At 38.2% G+C, this 19,243-nt stretch overlaps 1 protein-coding gene across 10 annotated transcripts in view; it reads left to right on the top strand.

Moving 5' to 3' along the window:
* The window catches only part of Nfat5 (nuclear factor of activated T cells 5), a 95,567-nt gene extending 79,833 nt beyond the window's left edge, over positions 1 to 15,734 (top strand). For all 10 annotated transcript variants that reach the window (XM_070004693.1, XM_070004691.1, XM_070004690.1 and 7 more), the window contains 4 exons: positions 1,390 to 1,538; positions 2,565 to 5,043; positions 6,445 to 6,684; positions 7,369 to 15,734. In XM_070004693.1, coding sequence (XP_069860794.1) covers positions 1,390 to 1,538; positions 2,565 to 5,043; positions 6,445 to 6,680 — 2,864 coding nt within the window. In that variant the 3' untranslated portion in view covers positions 6,681 to 6,684; positions 7,369 to 15,734. The remainder of the gene's footprint in view (positions 1 to 1,389; positions 1,539 to 2,564; positions 5,044 to 6,444; positions 6,685 to 7,368) is intronic.
* The last annotated feature ends 3,509 nt before the right edge of the window (positions 15,735 to 19,243 follow it).

The following is a 19,243-nucleotide window of genomic DNA, read 5'->3' as shown; positions in this document are numbered from 1 at the left end:
AGAGCGCTTGCCTTGCATACCTGAGGCCCTGGGTTCGATTCCTCAGACCACATAAGCAAAAAGAAAAAAAGCTGGAAGTGGTGTTACGGCTCAAGTGGTAGAGCGCTAGCCTTGAGCTGAAGAGCTAAGGGACAGTGCCCAGGCCCAGAGTTCAGGCTCCATGACCAGACCCAAAAAACAAAAAACAAAAAAAACTGCTATCCTAAATTTCAAATACTATTATTTTGCATGGGTGAAAAACTTTTAAAGTTTTTTGGAATAACTATAAATACCAATGTTCTCCATAGTTCAAATAAGCATTGGGATGGTAAATGTATCTTTCTTAGCTGGGTGCTTGTGGCTCACACTTATAATTCCTAGCTACTCAGATCTGGAGGATTGAGGTTAAAGTCAGAAACATCTGTGAGCCTCCATCTCAAAAATAACCAGCAAGAGAAGGCTAAAGGCCTGGTTCAAGTGATAGGATTGCAGCTGAGCAAGCAAGCCAAGTAAGCACAAAGCCCTGAGTTCAAAACCCAGTGCTACCAAAAAAAAAAAAAAAAAAAAGAAGAAGAAGAAGAAAAGATTTTCAGAATTTGTTTAAAAGAGCCTCTTTCTCCATAGGTGGTATATATACTTTATTATTTTTTTTTCATCCCTTACTGGCCTATAATTTCCAGTACCCATTTTAATCTTCACAGGGTCTTCAGCTTAGAGCAGTACTCAGCACATTGTAAGGCTCAATAAATACATGTTGAAATGCAGAAAAGAAAAGATGGTAGCATCTCTCATGCTACTTGATATTGTTAAAAAGACTCGTTAGAGTACAATCATGAATTCTAGGTCAAAATAGTATAAGTAAACTTTTTCCTGCACTTCCCCTGCAAATAGCTGCTAAGTCACTTGGAAATAATTCAACAGTCATAAAAAGTACTTTGAAATATAGAAAGAAGAAATCAATATACTTAAAAAGGGAGGGTAAATATTGATACACTTGGGCTAGGAAGGTGGCTCAGTGGTAGAGCGCTTGCCTTGCATGCCTGAGGCCCTGGGTTCGATTCCCAGCACCACATAAGCAAAAAGAAAAAAGCCAGAAGTGGCGCTGTGGCTCAAGTGGTAGAGCGCTAGCCTTGAGCTGAAGAGCTGAGGGACAACGCCCAGGCCCAGAGTTCAGGCCCCACGACCGGACCCAAAAAAAAAAAATATTGATACACTTCTTTGTATCAGGCTACCATTGTAGCATAAATATGTATACTACAATGTGTATGTATGTATATACATCGATAATGACTTGTCAAATTATAGAGTTATTTTAGTGATTTTATTTCACACAACATATATTTATTTTACTGATTTTAAACTTTAATTTCCTTGTCTTCTTTTTTTGTGTGGGTACTTATTTGTATGCAGCAATGAAAACTACTGGATGTAACTTAGATAAGGTAAATATTCTTCCTAATGCTCTGATCACTCCACTCATATCAAGCAGTATGATTAAGACTGAAGATGTTACTCCAATGGAAGTAACAGCAGAAAAAAGATCTTCCCCTATTTTTAAGGTAAGTTACATTGACTAGTGCCCCAAATTTTCACCTCAGAGACAATATTGTTAGGTTTACTTTTTCTTGTTTTTTTCACATTTACTTTGCATTATATATACGTAATGAATTTTGTTCTCAAAGTCAATGCTTTGAACTTTAGCAAGAGTGCTTGCAAAGCAACTTTCAGTATCCATTTGAAAAGTGGAGGAATTAATACCTGTGGGATAAGGAGTATTGATAAGTACTAATGGCTGGGCATGGTAGCATATGTGTAATCCCAGCAATTGAGAGGCTAAGACAGGACTATCTTGAGTCCAACCTAGGATAAAATTGGGAGGCTCTTGTCTCAAAAAATGAAGGAAAAGTACTAATTTAATAGCACTTCGTGATGTAGAAACATTTTTACTTCAGTTTTCCTCCAGTGCTTTTCTGTAATTCCTTTCTGTTTCAGTTGCTTTTTCTACTGTAGTGTTACTGATAATCCACAAAATGATTTCTTTTTCAGTTTGATATTTATGAACTATAGAATTAATGTTCTCTTAATTACCTGTAATTTGCCTAAGAATGTCAGTAGCTGTTTCTTCTGCTTTCCTATTAGATTGTCTTACAATATTTTTTTTTTTTTTTTTTTTTGTCGGTCGTGGGGCTTGAACTCTGGGCTTGGGAGCTGTCCCTCAGCTCTTCAGCTCAAGGCTAGTACTCTACCACTTGAGCTACAGCGCCACTTCCGGTTTTCTGGTGGTTTATTTGAGATAGGAGTCTCACGGTCTCTCCTGCCCGGGCTGGCTTTGAACCGCGATCCTCAGATCTCAGCCTCCTGAGTAGCTAGGATTACAGGCGTGAGCCACCAGCGCCCGGCCTAGATTGTCTTACAATATTGAAAATCAGAAGTTACATTATCATAGTGAGTCAATCTTGAACCTGTTTTCAATGATAAAAAAAATAAAATTGGTTCTAAATATATTTTACAGTAGTAATTTTAAGTAGCATATATATTTATTTAATATTTATATGTGCATTTGTTTGGGGATTTTTATTTTTTAGACTACGAAGTCAGTTGGATCAACTCAGCAAAATTTAGAGAATATTTCTAACATAGCAGGAACTGGATCCTTTCCATCACCGTCGTCTTCCCACTTACCATCAGAGAATGAAAAGCAACAGCAGCTTCAGCCCAAGGCATACAACCCAGAGACCCTGACAACTATCCAAACACAAGACATCTCACAGCCTGGGACCTTCCCAGCTTCTGCCTCTAATCAGCTGCCCAGCAGTGATACACTACTACAGCAGGCTACACAGTTTCAGACAAGAGAAGCTCAATCTAGAGAAGTATTGCAGTCAGATGGCACAGTGGTTAACTTGTCACAGTTGAATGAGGCATCACAACAGCAGCAGTCCCCACTGCAAGACCAAGCTCAGACTTTACAGCAGCAGATATCATCAAATATTTTCCCATCACCAAATAGTGTGAGTCAGCTCCAGAACACTATTCAGCAGTTGCAAGCAGGAAGTTTTACAGGCAGTAATGCTGGTGGCAGCAGTGGAAGTGTTGATTTGGTGCAGCAAGTTTTAGAGGCCCAACAACAGTTATCTTCAGTTTTATTTTCTGCTCCAGATGGTAATGAGAATGTTCAAGAACAACTTAGTGCAGACATTTTTCAACAAGTCAGTCAAATTCAAAATAGTGTAAGCCCAGGAATGTTTTCTTCAACAGAGCCAGCAGTTCACACCAGACCAGATAATTTAATGCCTGGAAGAGCTGAAAGTGTTCGTCCACAGGCTGAAAATGCATTGTCTAATCCACAACAGCAGCAGCAGCAACAGGTGATGGAATCATCAGCCGCAATGGTGATGGAGATGCAACAGAGTATTTGCCAGGCTGCTGCCCAAATTCAGTCAGAGTTATTCCCTTCAACTGCTTCAGCAAATGGAAGCCTTCAACAATCTCCAGTTTACCAACAGCCTTCTCACATGATGAGTGCACTATCTACCAGTGAGGATATGCAAATGCAGTGTGAATTGTTTTCTTCTCCTCCTGCAGTTTCTGGGAATGAAACTTCTACAACCACCACACAACAGGTTGCTACCCCAGGCACTACCATATTTCAGACATCAAGTTCAGGAGATGGAGAAGAAACTGGATCACAAGCAAAACAGATTCAGAATAGTGTCTTTCAGACAATGGTCCAAATGCAACATAGTGGGGACAGTCAATCTCAAGTTAACCTTTTTACATCCACAAAAAGCATGATAAGTGTTCAAAATAGTGGTACCCAGCAGCAAGGTAATGGTTTATTCCAGCAAGGGAGTGAGATGATGTCACTTCAATCTGGGAATTTTTTGCAGCAGTCTTCTCATTCACAAGCTCAACTTTTCCACCCTCAGAATCCTATTGCTGATGCCCAGAACCTTCCCCAGGAAACTCAAGGCTCTATTTTTCATAGTCCAAATCCTATTGTCCATGGTCAGACTTCTACAGCATCCTCTGAACAAATGCAGCCTCCGATGTTTCACTCTCAGAATACTATCACTGTGTTACAGGGCTCTTCAGTTCCACAGGACCAGCAGTCACCCAACATATTTCTTTCCCAGAGCCCTATGAATAATCTTCAGACTAACACAGTAGCCCAAGAAGAACAGATTTCATTTTTTGCGGCACAGAACTCAATTTCTCCACTTCAGTCAACATCAAATTCTGAACAGCAAGCTGCTTTCCAACAGCAGGCTCCAATCTCACACATCCAGACCCCTATGCTTTCCCAAGACCAGGCACAACCCTCTCAGCAAGGTTTATTTCAGCCCCAGGTGTCCCTGGGCTCCCTTCCACCTAATCCAATGCCTCAGAATCAACAAGGAACAATTTTCCAGTCACAGCACTCCATAGTTGCTTTGCAGAGTAACTCTCCATCCCAGGAGCAGCAGCAGCAACAACAGCAGCAGCAACAGCAACAACAACAGAGTATTTTATTCAGTAATCAGAATACCATGGCTTCAATGGCATCTCAGAAGCAACCACCACCAAACATGATGTTCAGCCCAAACCAGAATCCAATGGCTAGCCAGGAGCAACAGAACCAGTCCATGTTTCACCAACAAAGTAATATGGCTCCAATGACTCAAGATCAGCAACCCATGCAGTTTCAGAATCAGCCCACGGTTTCATCACTTCAGAACCCAGGTCCTACTCAGTCTGAGTCATCACAGACTTCCTTGTTCCATAGCTCTCCTCAGATTCAGTTGGTTCAAGGGTCACCTAGTTCTCAAGATCAGCAAGTGACACTCTTCCTCTCTCCAGCATCCATGTCTGCATTACAGACCAGTATAAACCAACCAGACATGCAACAGTCTCCTCTTTATTCTCCTCAGAACAACATGCCTGGGATCCAAGGAGCCACCTCTTCGCCCCAGTCTCAGGCTACTTTATTTCACAGCACTGCAGGAGGCACAATGAACCAGCTACAGAATTCTCCTGGCTCATCTCAGCAGACTTCAGGAATGTTCTTATTTGGCATTCAGAATAGTAAGAAACTTTCTAATTTCTCATTACTCCATTCAAATGTTCGTTCAAAAGGGAAGCAGAGTAAAGCAGTTTTAAGAATACAGATTGTATTTAGAATTCTACCAATAAAAGACGAGGAAAGTTATTTGTCCTATGTGGACCCAATTTCCACACATAAAATAGTGATTATCCTCCACAAGGATATTGGAAACATAATGGTAACGAATAAAAATGCTATGTTTGCTATTATAAACTTGACAATGAATGAAGACTGTCCAATAGGTCTGGGATGTAAAATAAGTGGCAAAACACTTGCCTAGAAAGTGCCACACTCGGGCTGGGAAGGTGGCTCAGTGGTAGAGCGCTTGCCTTGCATGCATGAGGCCCTGGGTTCGATTCCTCAGCACCACATAAGCAAAAAGAAAAAAGCCGGAAGTGGCGCTGTGGCTCAAGTGGTAGAGCGCTAGCCTTGAGCTGAAGAGCTGAGGGACAGCGCCCAGGCCCAGAGTTCAGGCTCCATGACCGGACCCAAAAAAAAAAAATTAAAAAAAAAAAAAGAAAGTGCCACACTCTAGGTTTGATCCCCAGTACCAAAAGAAAAGTTAAGAAAAAACAGACTGTCCAATTACAGCTAGTTAAAGTAAGTAGTTTCTAAGTAAGTAGATACCCACCTTTAAGGTTCATATAACAAGGAAGGACTGGATAGGTTATTTTTTTGCTTTTTGTCAGTACTGGCACTTGTAGATGGGTACTTACTCTACCACTTGAGTCACACCTCCAGTCTCTCTAGTTTGTTTTCTTGCTTGTTTTTGTATCAATGCCTTGTGTTGTCGCTTAGCTTTTTCACTCAAGGCTAATATTTTAACACGAGCTACACCTCCATTTCTCGCTTTTTTTAAATTTTTTTCCTGATTAGTTGGAGATAAGTTGTTTGTTGGGACTGGCTTCAAACCTCAGTACTCAGATTTCAGCCTCCTGAATAGCTAGGACTACAGGTGTGAATCACTAGTGTTCCTTGAACTGGTATTTTTCTATCAATAAAAGAAACCTTTTTCTTATACTGTCAAATGCCTCACTTTTAGTTTTGAATAGAATAATGAATTTCTGCTGGGTGCCAGTGGCTCACGCCTGTAATACTAGCTACTCAGGAGGCTGAGATCTGAGGATCATGGTTCAAAGCCAGCCTGGGCAGGAAAGTCTGTGAGACTCTTACTGCCAATAAACCACTGGAAAACCGGAAGTGGCGCTGTGGCTCAAGCGGTAGAGCTCTTGCCTTGAGCTGATGAGCACAGGGACAGAGTTCAAGCCCCATGACCGACCAAAAGAAAAAAAAAAAGAATAATGAATTTCCCTGGCAACTAATAAATATTTTCTTGTGAATCCTGACTAACCAAGTCATTTCTGTTTTCATTGTGCCTGCAGACTGTAGCCAGCTTTTAACCTCTGGACCAGCTACGTTGCCAGATCAGTTAATGGCCATAAGTCAGCCAGGCCAACCACAAAATGAGGGACAGTCACCTGTGACAACACTTCTTTCTCAGCAGATGCCAGAGAATTCTCCTCTGTCATCCTCTATAAACACTAACCAGAATATTGAAAAGATTGATCTGCTTGTTTCATTGCAAAACCAAGGAAACAACTTGACTGGCTCCTTTTAACTGGGTAAGTGAATAATAACTTTTGGCTTCTTACTGAAAAGCATCAATAATTTAATTTTTCTTAACAGATTTGTGCTAAATAGTAACACTGTTAGAGCCTTAAAATCTGGTTTTCCACAAGATGGTACTTTTTTTACTTTTAATAAATTGTGAATAGTGAGCATTCCTTTGGTCTCTATATTTCTTTGCTTTGGAAAGTTGAGACATTGGACAGATGCATTGCATTTCCCTCCTACTATATATTGAATATGGTAATGCTGTATTTTTCCTGTCTCCAGGAAGCATTAAGTAAGAATAGTCCGAAATAATAAATATGATAAAACTCTATTTAAGCTGGGTGCTGGTGGCTCACTCCTGTAATCTAAGTTTACCCAGGAGATTGAGATCTGGGAATTGAGGTTCAAAGTTAGGCCAGGCTGGAAAGTCTATGAGACTCTTTTATCTCCAATAATAACTGAAAAAGTCAGAAGTGGAGCTGTGGCTCAAGTGGTAGAATGCTAGTCTTGAGCCAAAAAGCTCAGGTACAGTGCCCAGGCCCCCAGCTCAAGCACAGGACCAGCACCAAAACAAAAAACAAACAAAAAAACGCCACATTTATAAGAACACAATATACTTTGGGATTATTCTTTGTGACAAACACCTTGTAAATGCTTCCATTACCTAGTGAGGCTTTTTTGTTTGTTTTCAGATATTTCCTGAAGAAAATCATGATTCCAAGATGTCCTGAGATCTTAATGGTTCCTTGAAGATTACTAAAGCAAAATATAAAAACCTGTATTTGAATAAATGGATAAATTTTACTCTGATTGCAAAAGAGCACACTGTGCTGCCTATTGCAGTGACTAGCCACCAATGTTAACAAATTCAGTTTATATTTCTAATAACAATTATGACTGAGAATCTTTAGAGTTTCCAGCTGACGGAAATAATTGTTGCTATTTCCTTAGGCACAGTTTCTTTAAAAGTATGCGTCAAATTAAAGGCTAGATCACTCAGTTATTATTGCTGTTAGAAAATACTATCTGACATGTTTACTTTTGTTGTTCATTATTCTCTCTCCTGCATTATTTTTGTCAAGTAGTGGCTTGTGAAAAAGTGAGGCTCAATAATAACTAAAGCTGTGATTTTTTTTTCAATATAAAGAACACAGCTGTTGGCCAAAGTGAAGGAATCTTTTTTTTTTTTTCAGTTTTTATAAAGAAACTGAAGTGGTAACTTTCTGAAAAAATAAGCTGTATTAAGAGGACTCTTGATTAAACACAAAGGCAGATGACATACAAAACTGGGGACAGCTGGAATGTTACTGATTTTTATTTTTCAGAGGATTATTCTCTGTGTTTCTACTAAGGGGTATAGCCATAAATGTATAGAAAAATCATTATTTTGCTCTGAAAAATGAAGGGGGTAATATATGGTAAATTATGTTCTGATATCCTCCTACAGTAGTTTAAACTGACAGTAATTTGCGTTTAATTTCTTCTTTACTCAGTTTTAGGCTGGTATCCCTTTTCTATTCCTCTGTATTATTTTCTACCTACTTTTCACTTCATTGTAGAGTACTATTAATATACTAATGGCTTTGTGACTCTGTATTATCTTAAAGAAAAAGGCCACTTCAATCTAAGGTGACCTAGAAATCCTGCAGCACAGTTCTTTTAGGAAATATTGAGAGTTGCTTTTTGAGAAAAAAAAAATATTTTTTTCCATGAACGGTGCTGTTCTGAAGTTATCAAAATTCTCCCTCTATAGAACACAGTGTAAATTTTCATTGAAAAAAAAAAAACCTTAAAGGATTTCTGAAACATCACTTCTCCCTGAGCTGCAGTGAGTATCATTTACTCGTCACCTTAGTGCTTTACAGTTTGAAGTGTCACTAACCTGATGGTTCCCACAGCCTTAGGCTTTACGGGGTCATATTATTGACTTAAAATGAAGAATTGATTTGTGTAACATCTATAAAGAGCAAAATAATACACTCCGGAACTTGCAGTTGTAGCATTAGTTATACAGTTTTGGGTGTTCTTGCCACCCATGGGATGCCTGCTTCTAACTACCACCTGTGTCTGGACACGTGCTTATCTCATTTTCCTTTTGGCATGTGGAAAGCTGTCCATGCAGTGTCAAGCCAACTGTGTGTGGATTCTATGTGTTGATAAAATATTTTGGTATCCTATCCATTTATTTTTAAATGTATAAAAAAAATAGCCTGTTAATGGTTGTTGAAGGCTACTTTTCTGTTCTTTATTTTCTTTCTTTCTTTTTCCCCTTTCCTGTTGTATTCATTTAGTTGAGTTGTGGCATTGGGTTTTTGTTTTTTTTTTATACAGCCAGATTTTCCCCCTTTGTGATGGTCTTCATTGCTCTTTGAATGTGTTGTTTTTCTAATTTGTGTTTTCTCTTCATTCTCATATATCCTCCCCTTCACCCCTAACCCTTTCTTTCTTTCTCTCTCTGATTGAGAGGCATTGAATTATGTTTTCAGTAGTACAGGCTTCTGGCCGATATGAAGGGAACTTTCAGAAAGAGACCTACTCTGGGTCATTTAATTTTGAATACAGTTTTCAATCGTTCAAGTTTTGGATGGTTTATATCTAATGTGTGTTTCATTTTTTTGGAAAGCTATATTTTGTATTTAGGAAATGGTATACTATTTTGCTATTTGTACTGAGTGAGTACATTGGCATAAATATAGAAATTTATATATATACATATATATAAACTATTCTTTTTTTGCCACACATTTTTGTGGTAAATTTGTGAGTTTGTCTGATGTTCTACCACAACGTGGCGTCTGATAACAGTGACAGGGGAGGGGGGGTTTGTTATGTCTTTATGAGTATTTAAGTACCTTTTGAAACAAATGACCTGTTCATCTGTAGCCATTCCATCAGGCAGTTCCTTGATGTTATTAAGTGGGCTAAAGGCAACTTACAGTGTGTTTGCTGGATCTTTCACTCAGATGAATGTGAAAGAGTAAGGAAACCTACTGAGGCAGTTTGTGTCAAATGGTGTTTTATAAGAATGAGCCATTCAGTCTTTGCTCACTATATATTTAATATTTTATTATTGTTATTGTTAATATTAATTGGCTTTCTGTATTCTATGCCTTTTATTTATAAAGACACTAAAAATTTGTAATTTTAATAACATTTCTCCCATCTTGTAATACCTAGAGCAAGCTACTTTATAAATTCTCTTAACCAAAAGTATTTTCCTCAATACATCTCTTCTCCCCTGGGATTAGGAAAGATTATCCAATATAGTTCAGGTTTTAAGAAGGATCAGCCACACAAACCAGTGCTTCAGTTTTAAAATGTAAAATTCTAACCCTAGAGAATTACCTATAATGTCAGAGAATGCAATCCCAGAAGGAATTAAAAAAAAGAAAATAGAATTAGTAAACTATTTTTTTCTGAAATCACATAAAAGGCTCAATAAGCCTATTTGTTCACCAAGATCTGATTAGAATGCTTGTTGATACTATACTTGGGATGAAATGGTGGCAAGAAGACTGGCTTGTGTGGTGATTTCTGTCTGTTCTGTGGTTTAAGCAAGAGGCTTATCTCCTTATACAGTGATGACTGGCAATGCCAAGTCACCGGGACCAATTTTCTGTTTTATAATACCTTAAGTTTAGAACAGAACATACACCTGAACTGTAATGGTTTCATGGGATAGAGACAGAAAACCCAATTTTTATTCTCATAAATTTTGTGGTTATTTATACAAGGGCTGTGCTACCATATTCTTATTCAATAATGATAGGGGTTTCTTGTTTTTTCTTTTTTTTTTTTTTTTTTTTTTTTTTTACTTTGTTAAATGTTTCCAACCCCTAAAGGTCAATGTTAAGTACAACATTCTGAACATATAATTTGGTTACAAAGAGTATTTGTCTTCTTATTGAAAAGTTAGCTCAGTGGTTGATACTTGTGCTAATAATGTGATTTCCCAATTACTGTTACAAGTTACAGCTACATATGGGAAAGACTCAGTGTGCCACCAAAGGCCTTGGAAACAAAAATGACTGACTTTTGGCAGAAGGACCTAAATAAACTGTGAATCACATTGTATTTCTTTATATTAATACATTCAATTTTTTGCTTTCAGTGACTCATAAATACTTGGAGCTTATCTCTTTCTATGTGTGTTTGTTTGTGTGTATATATGTGTTATTCCTTATTATCATTCCATTATATATCCACACCAAGGGGAGGAGACAATTAGAAGTCATACTTTGCTTCTAAGTTTTGTCATGTTATACTTGTGGAGTATCATATTGTTATTTCGCCAGTGCAAATCTGTTTTTTGTTGTTATATCATGTGCTATAGTTGGGAATTTTCTGTTAATGTTTATTTCTTGCCCCTCAGAACCTCAACTAATGTATGTTAGAAAAATAATTCCAAAGAAAATAAGGAAGTAGTTGTATCTGTTGTATCTGTGTCCCTCCAGAATAAAAACAATAGATCTTTTTGGCCTTTTTTTTCTATCTCCTTTTATTTTTGGCCTTCTGTTTTACTTAATTTTTGATACAGAGCCTGATTATGTTGCCCAGGTTAGCCTTTAACTATCTGATCCGCTGGCCTCAGCCTCCCAAGTAGCTGGGACTTAAGAGACACATACCATTGTTCCTGGCCTTTTTGACCCTCAAAGCCATTATAAAGTATTGTTTTGGAAAAGTAAAATCTTAGATGCATCAATAATTAAGGACCAAAACAAATGACCTAATAATTCTCAATACTCAGATAGCTATAAACAGGAGTAATGTGAGATTTTCCATTTATATGATGAGAGTTTCTGTTATATCTGTTTCCTGGCTGTTTTAACTAATAAAAAATTATGAGACCCATTAGCTTTACTATGAATCTTAGGTTTATTCTTAACCAAGTCAGCCATTTTACATCTCTTTGGAGGAACTTGATGAAAGAAAAAGACGGCAATTCAGCAGATAAAGTAGAAAAATAACTTATGACTCAATGCAGCCCACTGCTAGAGCACTTACCTAGCAATGTGCAAGCCCGGACTTGATCCCCCAGCACCACCAAAAAAAAAGGACTCAGAGTGTATACCCATAAAAGTGAATTAGCAGGATCTTATATATTAAAAAGGTTTTTCTTTCTTCCTGATTTTGTTACTAGGGCTCAGTTTTGGAAATTAATGTTCATAATGTAGATATCAGAATTCTGTCTATAATATCACTTGTGAATTGTCCAAATGCTCTAGATATGTTCAAGTCTAATTCCTTTTGTGTCATTCTAAGCCTCACTTATTAATAAAATTCTCTTTTTACCCCTCTTGCTCTTTCAGGAAATTTTTTACATTAATATTTTATACCTAGATTAAATATTTATGGAAAAGTGCCTTTTTTAAAACTGTGATTGTGCCCCTTAAATTCTACTTTTCACTGTTGCCAAAAACACAGAAACAACTAGTTTTAACAGATTCCAACTTTCCCTTTTTTGCTTTTAGTCATTCCTCCCACTCCCGACCCCCCACCCCCTCCCTGCCCCTGACTCTCTCTCTCTCGGGCTGGCCAGGACTTCAGTCATCTGACATAGCTGGGATAAAAGTTGAGGGCCAGTGTGTCCAGCTGTTGGTTGTTGTTGGGGGCACAGGTCTCAGGAGTTTCTGCCTGGGCTGGCTTCCAAACATGATCTTCTTGATCTTGACTTCTCTAGTAGCTAGTATTATAGGCAAGAATCACTGATACCTGGCTTCTTTTCTCTTATTACTTTGTTACCCTAGAAAATAACTTTGTAAGTTTTTTTGAATAACAGAAGAGGCTGGGCTCTGGTGGCTCATACCTATAATCCTAGCTACTCAGGAGGCTGAGATTTGAGGATTGCAGTTCAAAGCCAGCCGGAGTAGGAAAGTCTCATGGACTTCCAAAAAAATTGAAAGTAGAGCTGTGGTTCAAGTGATAGAGTGCTAGCCTTGAGCAAAAGAAGCTCAGGAACAGTACCCAGGACCTGAGTTCAAGTCTCAACACTGGCCAAAAAACAAAAACACCCAAAAGATACAATTTTAAATTGGTCCTTTGAGGAAAGCAAGTAAAAGATTATAGGATCATACCATTTGTGCTTATATAAATCAACTATAAATTTGTCTTTATCTCAACCAACTATTGATTGGTTGTACCTGAATGCTAGAAAGTATTGTTATCTGTGAGATTCTCTGCACCCAAATGTTAAATTTCAGAAACTATTTAAAACATCTTTTCTGATCTTAACTAGATGAATAAAAGTAAGTCAGTAACATGCAAGTAAGGCTTGGTAGTGTCAGTTTTTCTAACTAAGTGGGATACCATAGTTCATTCTAATCATATATCTTGCCCACTAGAACCTGTTCACTAGAAAGAAAATATTGAGCCTCTTCAGACCTAAAATAATCATTTCTTCTACCAGATAGTTAGATTTAGTGTCCTGGGTTTTGTGTGTATATGTGTATGTGTTTGTTTCTAATTTTTGCTTCAGTTCTGGCTTCTTACAGCAGTGGTGGTGCTTGAAAAAAGTGCCATCAACAGATGAAGGACAGTAGGGACTTTGTGGTAGAGCTGCTTTCCCCATGCAGGTATTGTCATGACTGTTAGTGGCACTGAAGACTGGAAACCTTTATGCAATATTCCTAGCTCCTTGTTGACAATATGCACTTATATCATTCCAAAGAAGCCAATAATACTGTACGGTGATGATTCCTTCTTAACGAATACATCTTCAACTATTTAGAATACTGTCTCTTTTATTTTGGTAACAGACCTGCTGTTAGGTGGCTATTTCCTAAAAGATTTGGTATAAAGTGTTAAGTAGATGTTTTCTAAAGGACTGTAAAGAGAAATGATTACACTTTAGCAAATTATTTTAGAAACATTAAAATGTTCTACTTGCTAGTCCATATGCTTGGGAGTTAATTAAAATCAACCCCCTTGCTGTATAATTTGTGTTATGTATTTGAGAGCATTATAGAACATAGTTTTCTATTAGATTATCTGAACTGGTGGTTTTTCAAGTATCGTCCTCAGCCCACCAGCTACCATCAGTATCACCTGGAAACCAGTTAGAAAGAAACATTTTTGGACTTGATGTCAAACTTTAACTGAGTCAGAGACTCTAGAATGGGGTCCAGCAGTCTGTTTTAACAGACCCTCAAAGTGATTCTAATATGCATTAAAGTTTGAGAATCACTGGTATAAACTATATCTGGTGAGAGAAGTTTAATCATTTCCCACTCCTGGAGATGCAGTTACATGTTTTTCTTTATGTGAATTCATCTTAATCTGGTCACCTATAATAATGTCTTGGCAATGGTAATTTATTCTCCAGTACTGCCTAAAAAATACATATATTTTATGCACATATACAATTAGAATAGTTTAGTTAACTTAGTTGGGCATTTTCTTGCCACTTACTAAGAAGTTTACATTAAATGACAGACTTAAATATATAGGTGCAATGTTCTATATTTCTTTGAATTGTTAAAACATTTGAGTAGCTAATAACAATTGATGGGTGCTAATGTCTCCTGTTTATCTGAAAAATGGGTACATTGTGGGCAGTGTAGTACAAGCTTTCTCTCCATTGCCTCTTTACCAGCAGATGACAATTTTGCTCTGGCTAGACCAGCGCTAGGAACAAAATTATCATTCCTCATAATGACATTTGTATCTGAAATAGTAAATATGATGGCTGGCCAGGCCAACATAGCACCTTAATTTTTTCTTTTAATAACTAAAATTTCTTTAAAAGTAACTTGCTCGTAGTATAATAATAATGTTGCAGTAGAGATAGAGCTATCCTTGAAGTTTTATGCTTCAGATAAGAGTTACTAAAGTATTGAACAAGATAATACATTATTTAATTTGGGCATTTCTCCCTTCTTAGTTGTATGCATGGTAGTGAGTATACTCTAACCACAAGCAGACTTACTCATTTTTATTTCCTTGTATAATAATTCAGCACCTCCATAATTATTCTAAGCTGGTACTGTTTACCAAATCATCAACTAGTTAACTCATGAAAGGAAAATTTACTTTTCTCAAGAAAAGTTTATATTTTCTCACTTCTGAATTCACCGCTGCTCCCTTAACACTAGCAGTGGAAGTGGAAGTGGCATGCTCTACAAACTTTGGTGCTGGCAGACTGCTGAGAGATGCTCTAGTTACATTCCTCCTTTTTAGTTCCTTTCCTCACGACTTCATAGTGTATTTTGGTACCCAAAGCATTCTGCCACAATCTTGTTCAACCTCAGTTTGTAATACCTCCTTCTAAATTCTGTTTAACCATATCAGCCCTGCTTGCACGCGCGCACACAAACACACACACACACACACACACACACACACACACACACAGAAGTTATTTGCCTGTTTGTAGTGATTTGTTATTATTTTATTTAATGAACCTCAGGACAACACACATGCATACATACAAACATCCACACATACACACATGAGCTCTGATGTTTGAGAGTGAGTTTGGAATCAGACGTCTGTGTCCAGTAAAGAACTGTCCTGCACTGAAGTGATTGTGACCTTACTAATAATACTGATTCCAATGAACTTGAGCTGATTTCTTTTAATCTAATGAATGTATCTGCTCACCTTGTTCCCTTCTAATAAGCTCCAAGTGATTCATTTTAGGCAACCTTATTGAGTCCCAGTCACTTATTTTACTTAGTGTTTCAATAAATATGCTATGAATATTTCACTAACCTGTTCTCAAGTAATTTAGCTACCATTCTGCCATTTAAATTTTTTCATTTAATTTTATTTGCCTGAGCACACTGATCAACCACTGAACTGCCTTCTTCCATTGTCCTGCAATGATGTACAAGTTACATTTTTGTGTATATGGCTTTCATAGTTGGGATTTCAGAGCACTGACACCTGATATTTTCAGTTTGTTCTCTGGGGGAATTTCATTTGCATCTATGTTTTTAGCTATCTGTGATAACTTGTTAAATATTAAAAAAGATATTTTGCTTCTATTGGAACATTTGTATACTTGCAACTATATTTCTGTAAACAGCTGCAGTCAAAAATAAAACATTGAAAGTTTTCATTTTGCATTGGTAAGTCTTTTTCTTTTTTGTCAAACTGTGTGCACAAACAGGAGATGAGAACAACACCAAGTACACAGCTGCATTTACAGAATCATTTGGAAGGAGGTGAGATGCAGAAATCTTTTTGATAGTTATTTTGATTGCCAGGAGGAATAAAAATATGACAGCTTTTGGGGTTTTTTTGGTTTTTGCCGGTTCTGGGGCTTGAACTCAGGGCCTGGGCACTGTCCTTGAGCTGCTTTTGCTCAAGGCTAGCACTCTACCACTTGAGCCACAGTACCACTTCCACATTTTTCTGTTTATGTAGTACTCAGGAATCAAAGCCAGGACGTCATGCATGCTAGGCAAGCATTCCACCAACAAGCCATAGTCACAGCTCCAGCTTTTTTTTTTTTTTTTGTCAGTTGTGAGGCTTGAACTCTGGCCCTGGGTGCTGTCCCTGAGCTCTTCAGCTCAAAGTGAGTGCTCTACCACTTGAACCACAGTGCCACTTACAGCTTTCTGGTTGTTAATTGGAGATGAGAGTCTCACAGACCTTCCTCCCTAGGCTGGTTTGGAACTGTGATCCTCTGATCTCAGCCTCCTGAGTAGCTAGGGTTACAGGCATGAGCCACCTAGTTGTTTTTTAATGTTTAGCAAAGCAGTACTTACACAGAGGCACGTTAGATGAAAGCTAAGTCTCTCCACTCCTCAATTCCATACTTCTTTTAGGTAGTTATTTCCACAGATATAAATCTGCTTACCAGAGTTGGTAAGTACAACTACCTATCAGTAATACTCAGAATTGTTTCAGGTGATGCATGGATTGGGGGAGAGGTGAAGGAGGAGGAACTATGCATGGGAGGTTAGGAAAGAAAAGGAAAAGTTGCTAGGTAGATATGAATGTAGTATGTAAATAATAAACTGCTTTAGACAATATACACTTTCTTACCAAATTTTAAGAAGGAATGACAGTTTTTAACATCTAAATGTATTCATCCATTGAGCTGTCCTCTGACTATGGTTTAACAATGTTACCCTTCTAAAGAGAATTAAAAATTGTCTTGGCATTTTTTTATTTTAGCACTGGAAATTCACATGAAATTTAATAGTATAAATGTAAGATTATATACTTTTCTCCCTCAGAAACAATATAGAGGGAAAACGTCAATCTGAAGGTGAGGCTAAAACAGGATATGGCTGCCAAAATGCTGACCCTACTTCAGGTTGCTTCAAACCGGTAGGAGTCCTATGCTGTACCAGATGTAAATCCAGCAATCAGCAAGCTGATTCAGGAAGATCTTTAGTTTGAGGCCAGCCTGAGATAACACAGTAACTCTATGGTTAAAAAAAACTGTAAGCAAGCTGGGGACACAGTAGCCTGCACTTGTAATTGGAGCTACTCTGGAGAGGGACGTATAGGTGGTTGTTGGAGGCCAGCCCAGGCAACACATTTACAGGACTCCATCTCCTGTCATCCCAGCTATGGGGAAAGCCTAAAGAGGAAGACCACAGTCCAGGCTGGCTGGGCCATAACTCTAGACTCTTCAAAAAAAAAAAAAAAAATTAGCTGGCTAAAGCAAGAAGAGCTGAGGGGGAGGGGGGGGTGGAATGGAGCTGAGGGGAGGGGAGAGGGGGGTGGAATGGAGGGGGAGGGGAGAGGGGTGGGATGGGCATGGCCTAAGAGCATCTGCTGTGTCATAAGATTCTCAGCAGCCATATATAAAGCCCAGAAGACAGTGGAAACAGGAATCACTGTTCAGGACACAATAGAAACTCTAGGACCAGCTCCAGTTTCTCAACTAACAGTCTTGTTCTCAGGAAGGAAGTACTGATTGATACTCCGGGCTTTAGGTTCAGCATCCCAGCATCTCTGCTGATTCTGAGGCCGTGTTAATACAGTGTGTCAAAGTGTGGGCTCTTGAGTTTGCCTCCCCTTTGAGAGCCCTGACACCCACATTTTACTGTTGTAACTCCCACTTCTTAGTTTTCCCTTCTATAAAGTGGAAACAATAGAACCTTCCTTAAAAAGTTGTCACAAGTGTTAAGTACAGTAGTACATATAAGATACTTAGTTCCTATAGCACCCAATAAGTAACTCAGAATGTTACCTTATCTTAGTATTATTAACCAATGCTGTTTCTTTTTTCTTTAGTGAAGGACATGCCTTTGTCCCTTTAATTGGCCTCCACATCAAAACTTTTAGTCATTCTCATTGGCATATGCATTTGCTTTGTTTCTTATCTCTTAAAAATGCAATTAGTTTCAGCCGGGCGCTGGTGGCTCACGCCTGTAATCCTAGCTACTCAGGAGGCTGAGATCTGAGGATCGCGGGTCAAAGCCAGCCCGGGCAGGAGAGACCGTGAGACTCCTATCTCCAATAAAACCACCTGAAAACCGGAAGTGGCGCCTTGAGCTGAAGAGCTGAGGGACAACGCCCAGGCCCAGAGTTCAAGTCCCACGACAGACCAAAAAAAAAAAAAAATGCAATTAGTTTCTTTGATCACACATCTACATTATTTCTCCTTCCTCTCCTTCCTTCTTGAACCCATTACACTGGTACCTGGCTATTGGCCTTTTGTTTTGTTTTGTAAAACCAAATTTTATATAATTTGGAACTTTGCAAAACTTGCCACAGAACTGCAGTGACGATTAAGGCAATAGAGTACATTTTCAAACTGAAACACCTCCCTCTCTGCTATTGTGTATACTATGGAAGGGCATCTGGACACACACACACATCTGGACAAACACACACACACAGGCTGATTCCCATTTTCAGGTCACCTGGCTTTGTATCTTTATTCTCCTTCAATACACCACAAGAGGGCAGTCTTTCATCAAATTCTACTTGAATTATAGCAATTGTGAAGACATTTAAATTGTCTAAGAATTAATATTAGAATATAAAATGTTACTCCAAAATTGGAAGTTGGTCTGTAGTTCAAAGATAGAGGGCTTATTTAGCCTGTATAAGGCGCTGGGTTTCTTTGATCATGTGTGAGCATGCGGACATAACATTATCCTATGCCGATATTGTTCACCAAATTAGTAAACTTGTAGGTGTGCAACTTTATCCCAAAAGTCATGGGATCCATCCAAACAAATCCTTCAAAAAGAAATCCATAAACTTAGTAATGTTATATAAACAACCTTCCAGACATAGCTCAGACAAAATACTTTTTTTATGGACACCTACTGTTTTTAATACTTAAAAAGTATTAAATGTGGGCTGGGAATGTGGCTTGGTGGTAGAGTGCTTGCCTAGCATGCATGAAGCCCTTGGTTCGATTCCTCAGTACCACATAAACAGAAAAAGTTGGAAGTGGCACTGTGGCTCAAGTGGGTAGAGTGCTAGCCTTGAGCAAAAGGAGCTCAGGGACAGTGCACAGGCCGTGAGTACAAGTCCCAGGAAGGGCAAAAAAAAAAAAAAAAAAGTATTAAATGTACTATTTCCTTTCTTTAATTCAATCAGTATAGAAGATATAAGGTGTGAACATGTGGGATTATTTCTGCAAAAATTAGAAGA

Source organism: Dipodomys merriami, unplaced genomic scaffold (assembly GCF_024711535.1).
Source record: "Dipodomys merriami isolate MVZ:Mamm:240054 unplaced genomic scaffold, mDipMer1.0.p SCAF_64, whole genome shotgun sequence".
In the NCBI taxonomy this organism is placed as follows: domain Eukaryota; kingdom Metazoa; phylum Chordata; class Mammalia; order Rodentia; family Heteromyidae; genus Dipodomys; species Dipodomys merriami.
Note: the sequence above shows the minus strand (reverse complement) of the source record. Positions and strands in the feature narration are given on the sequence as shown.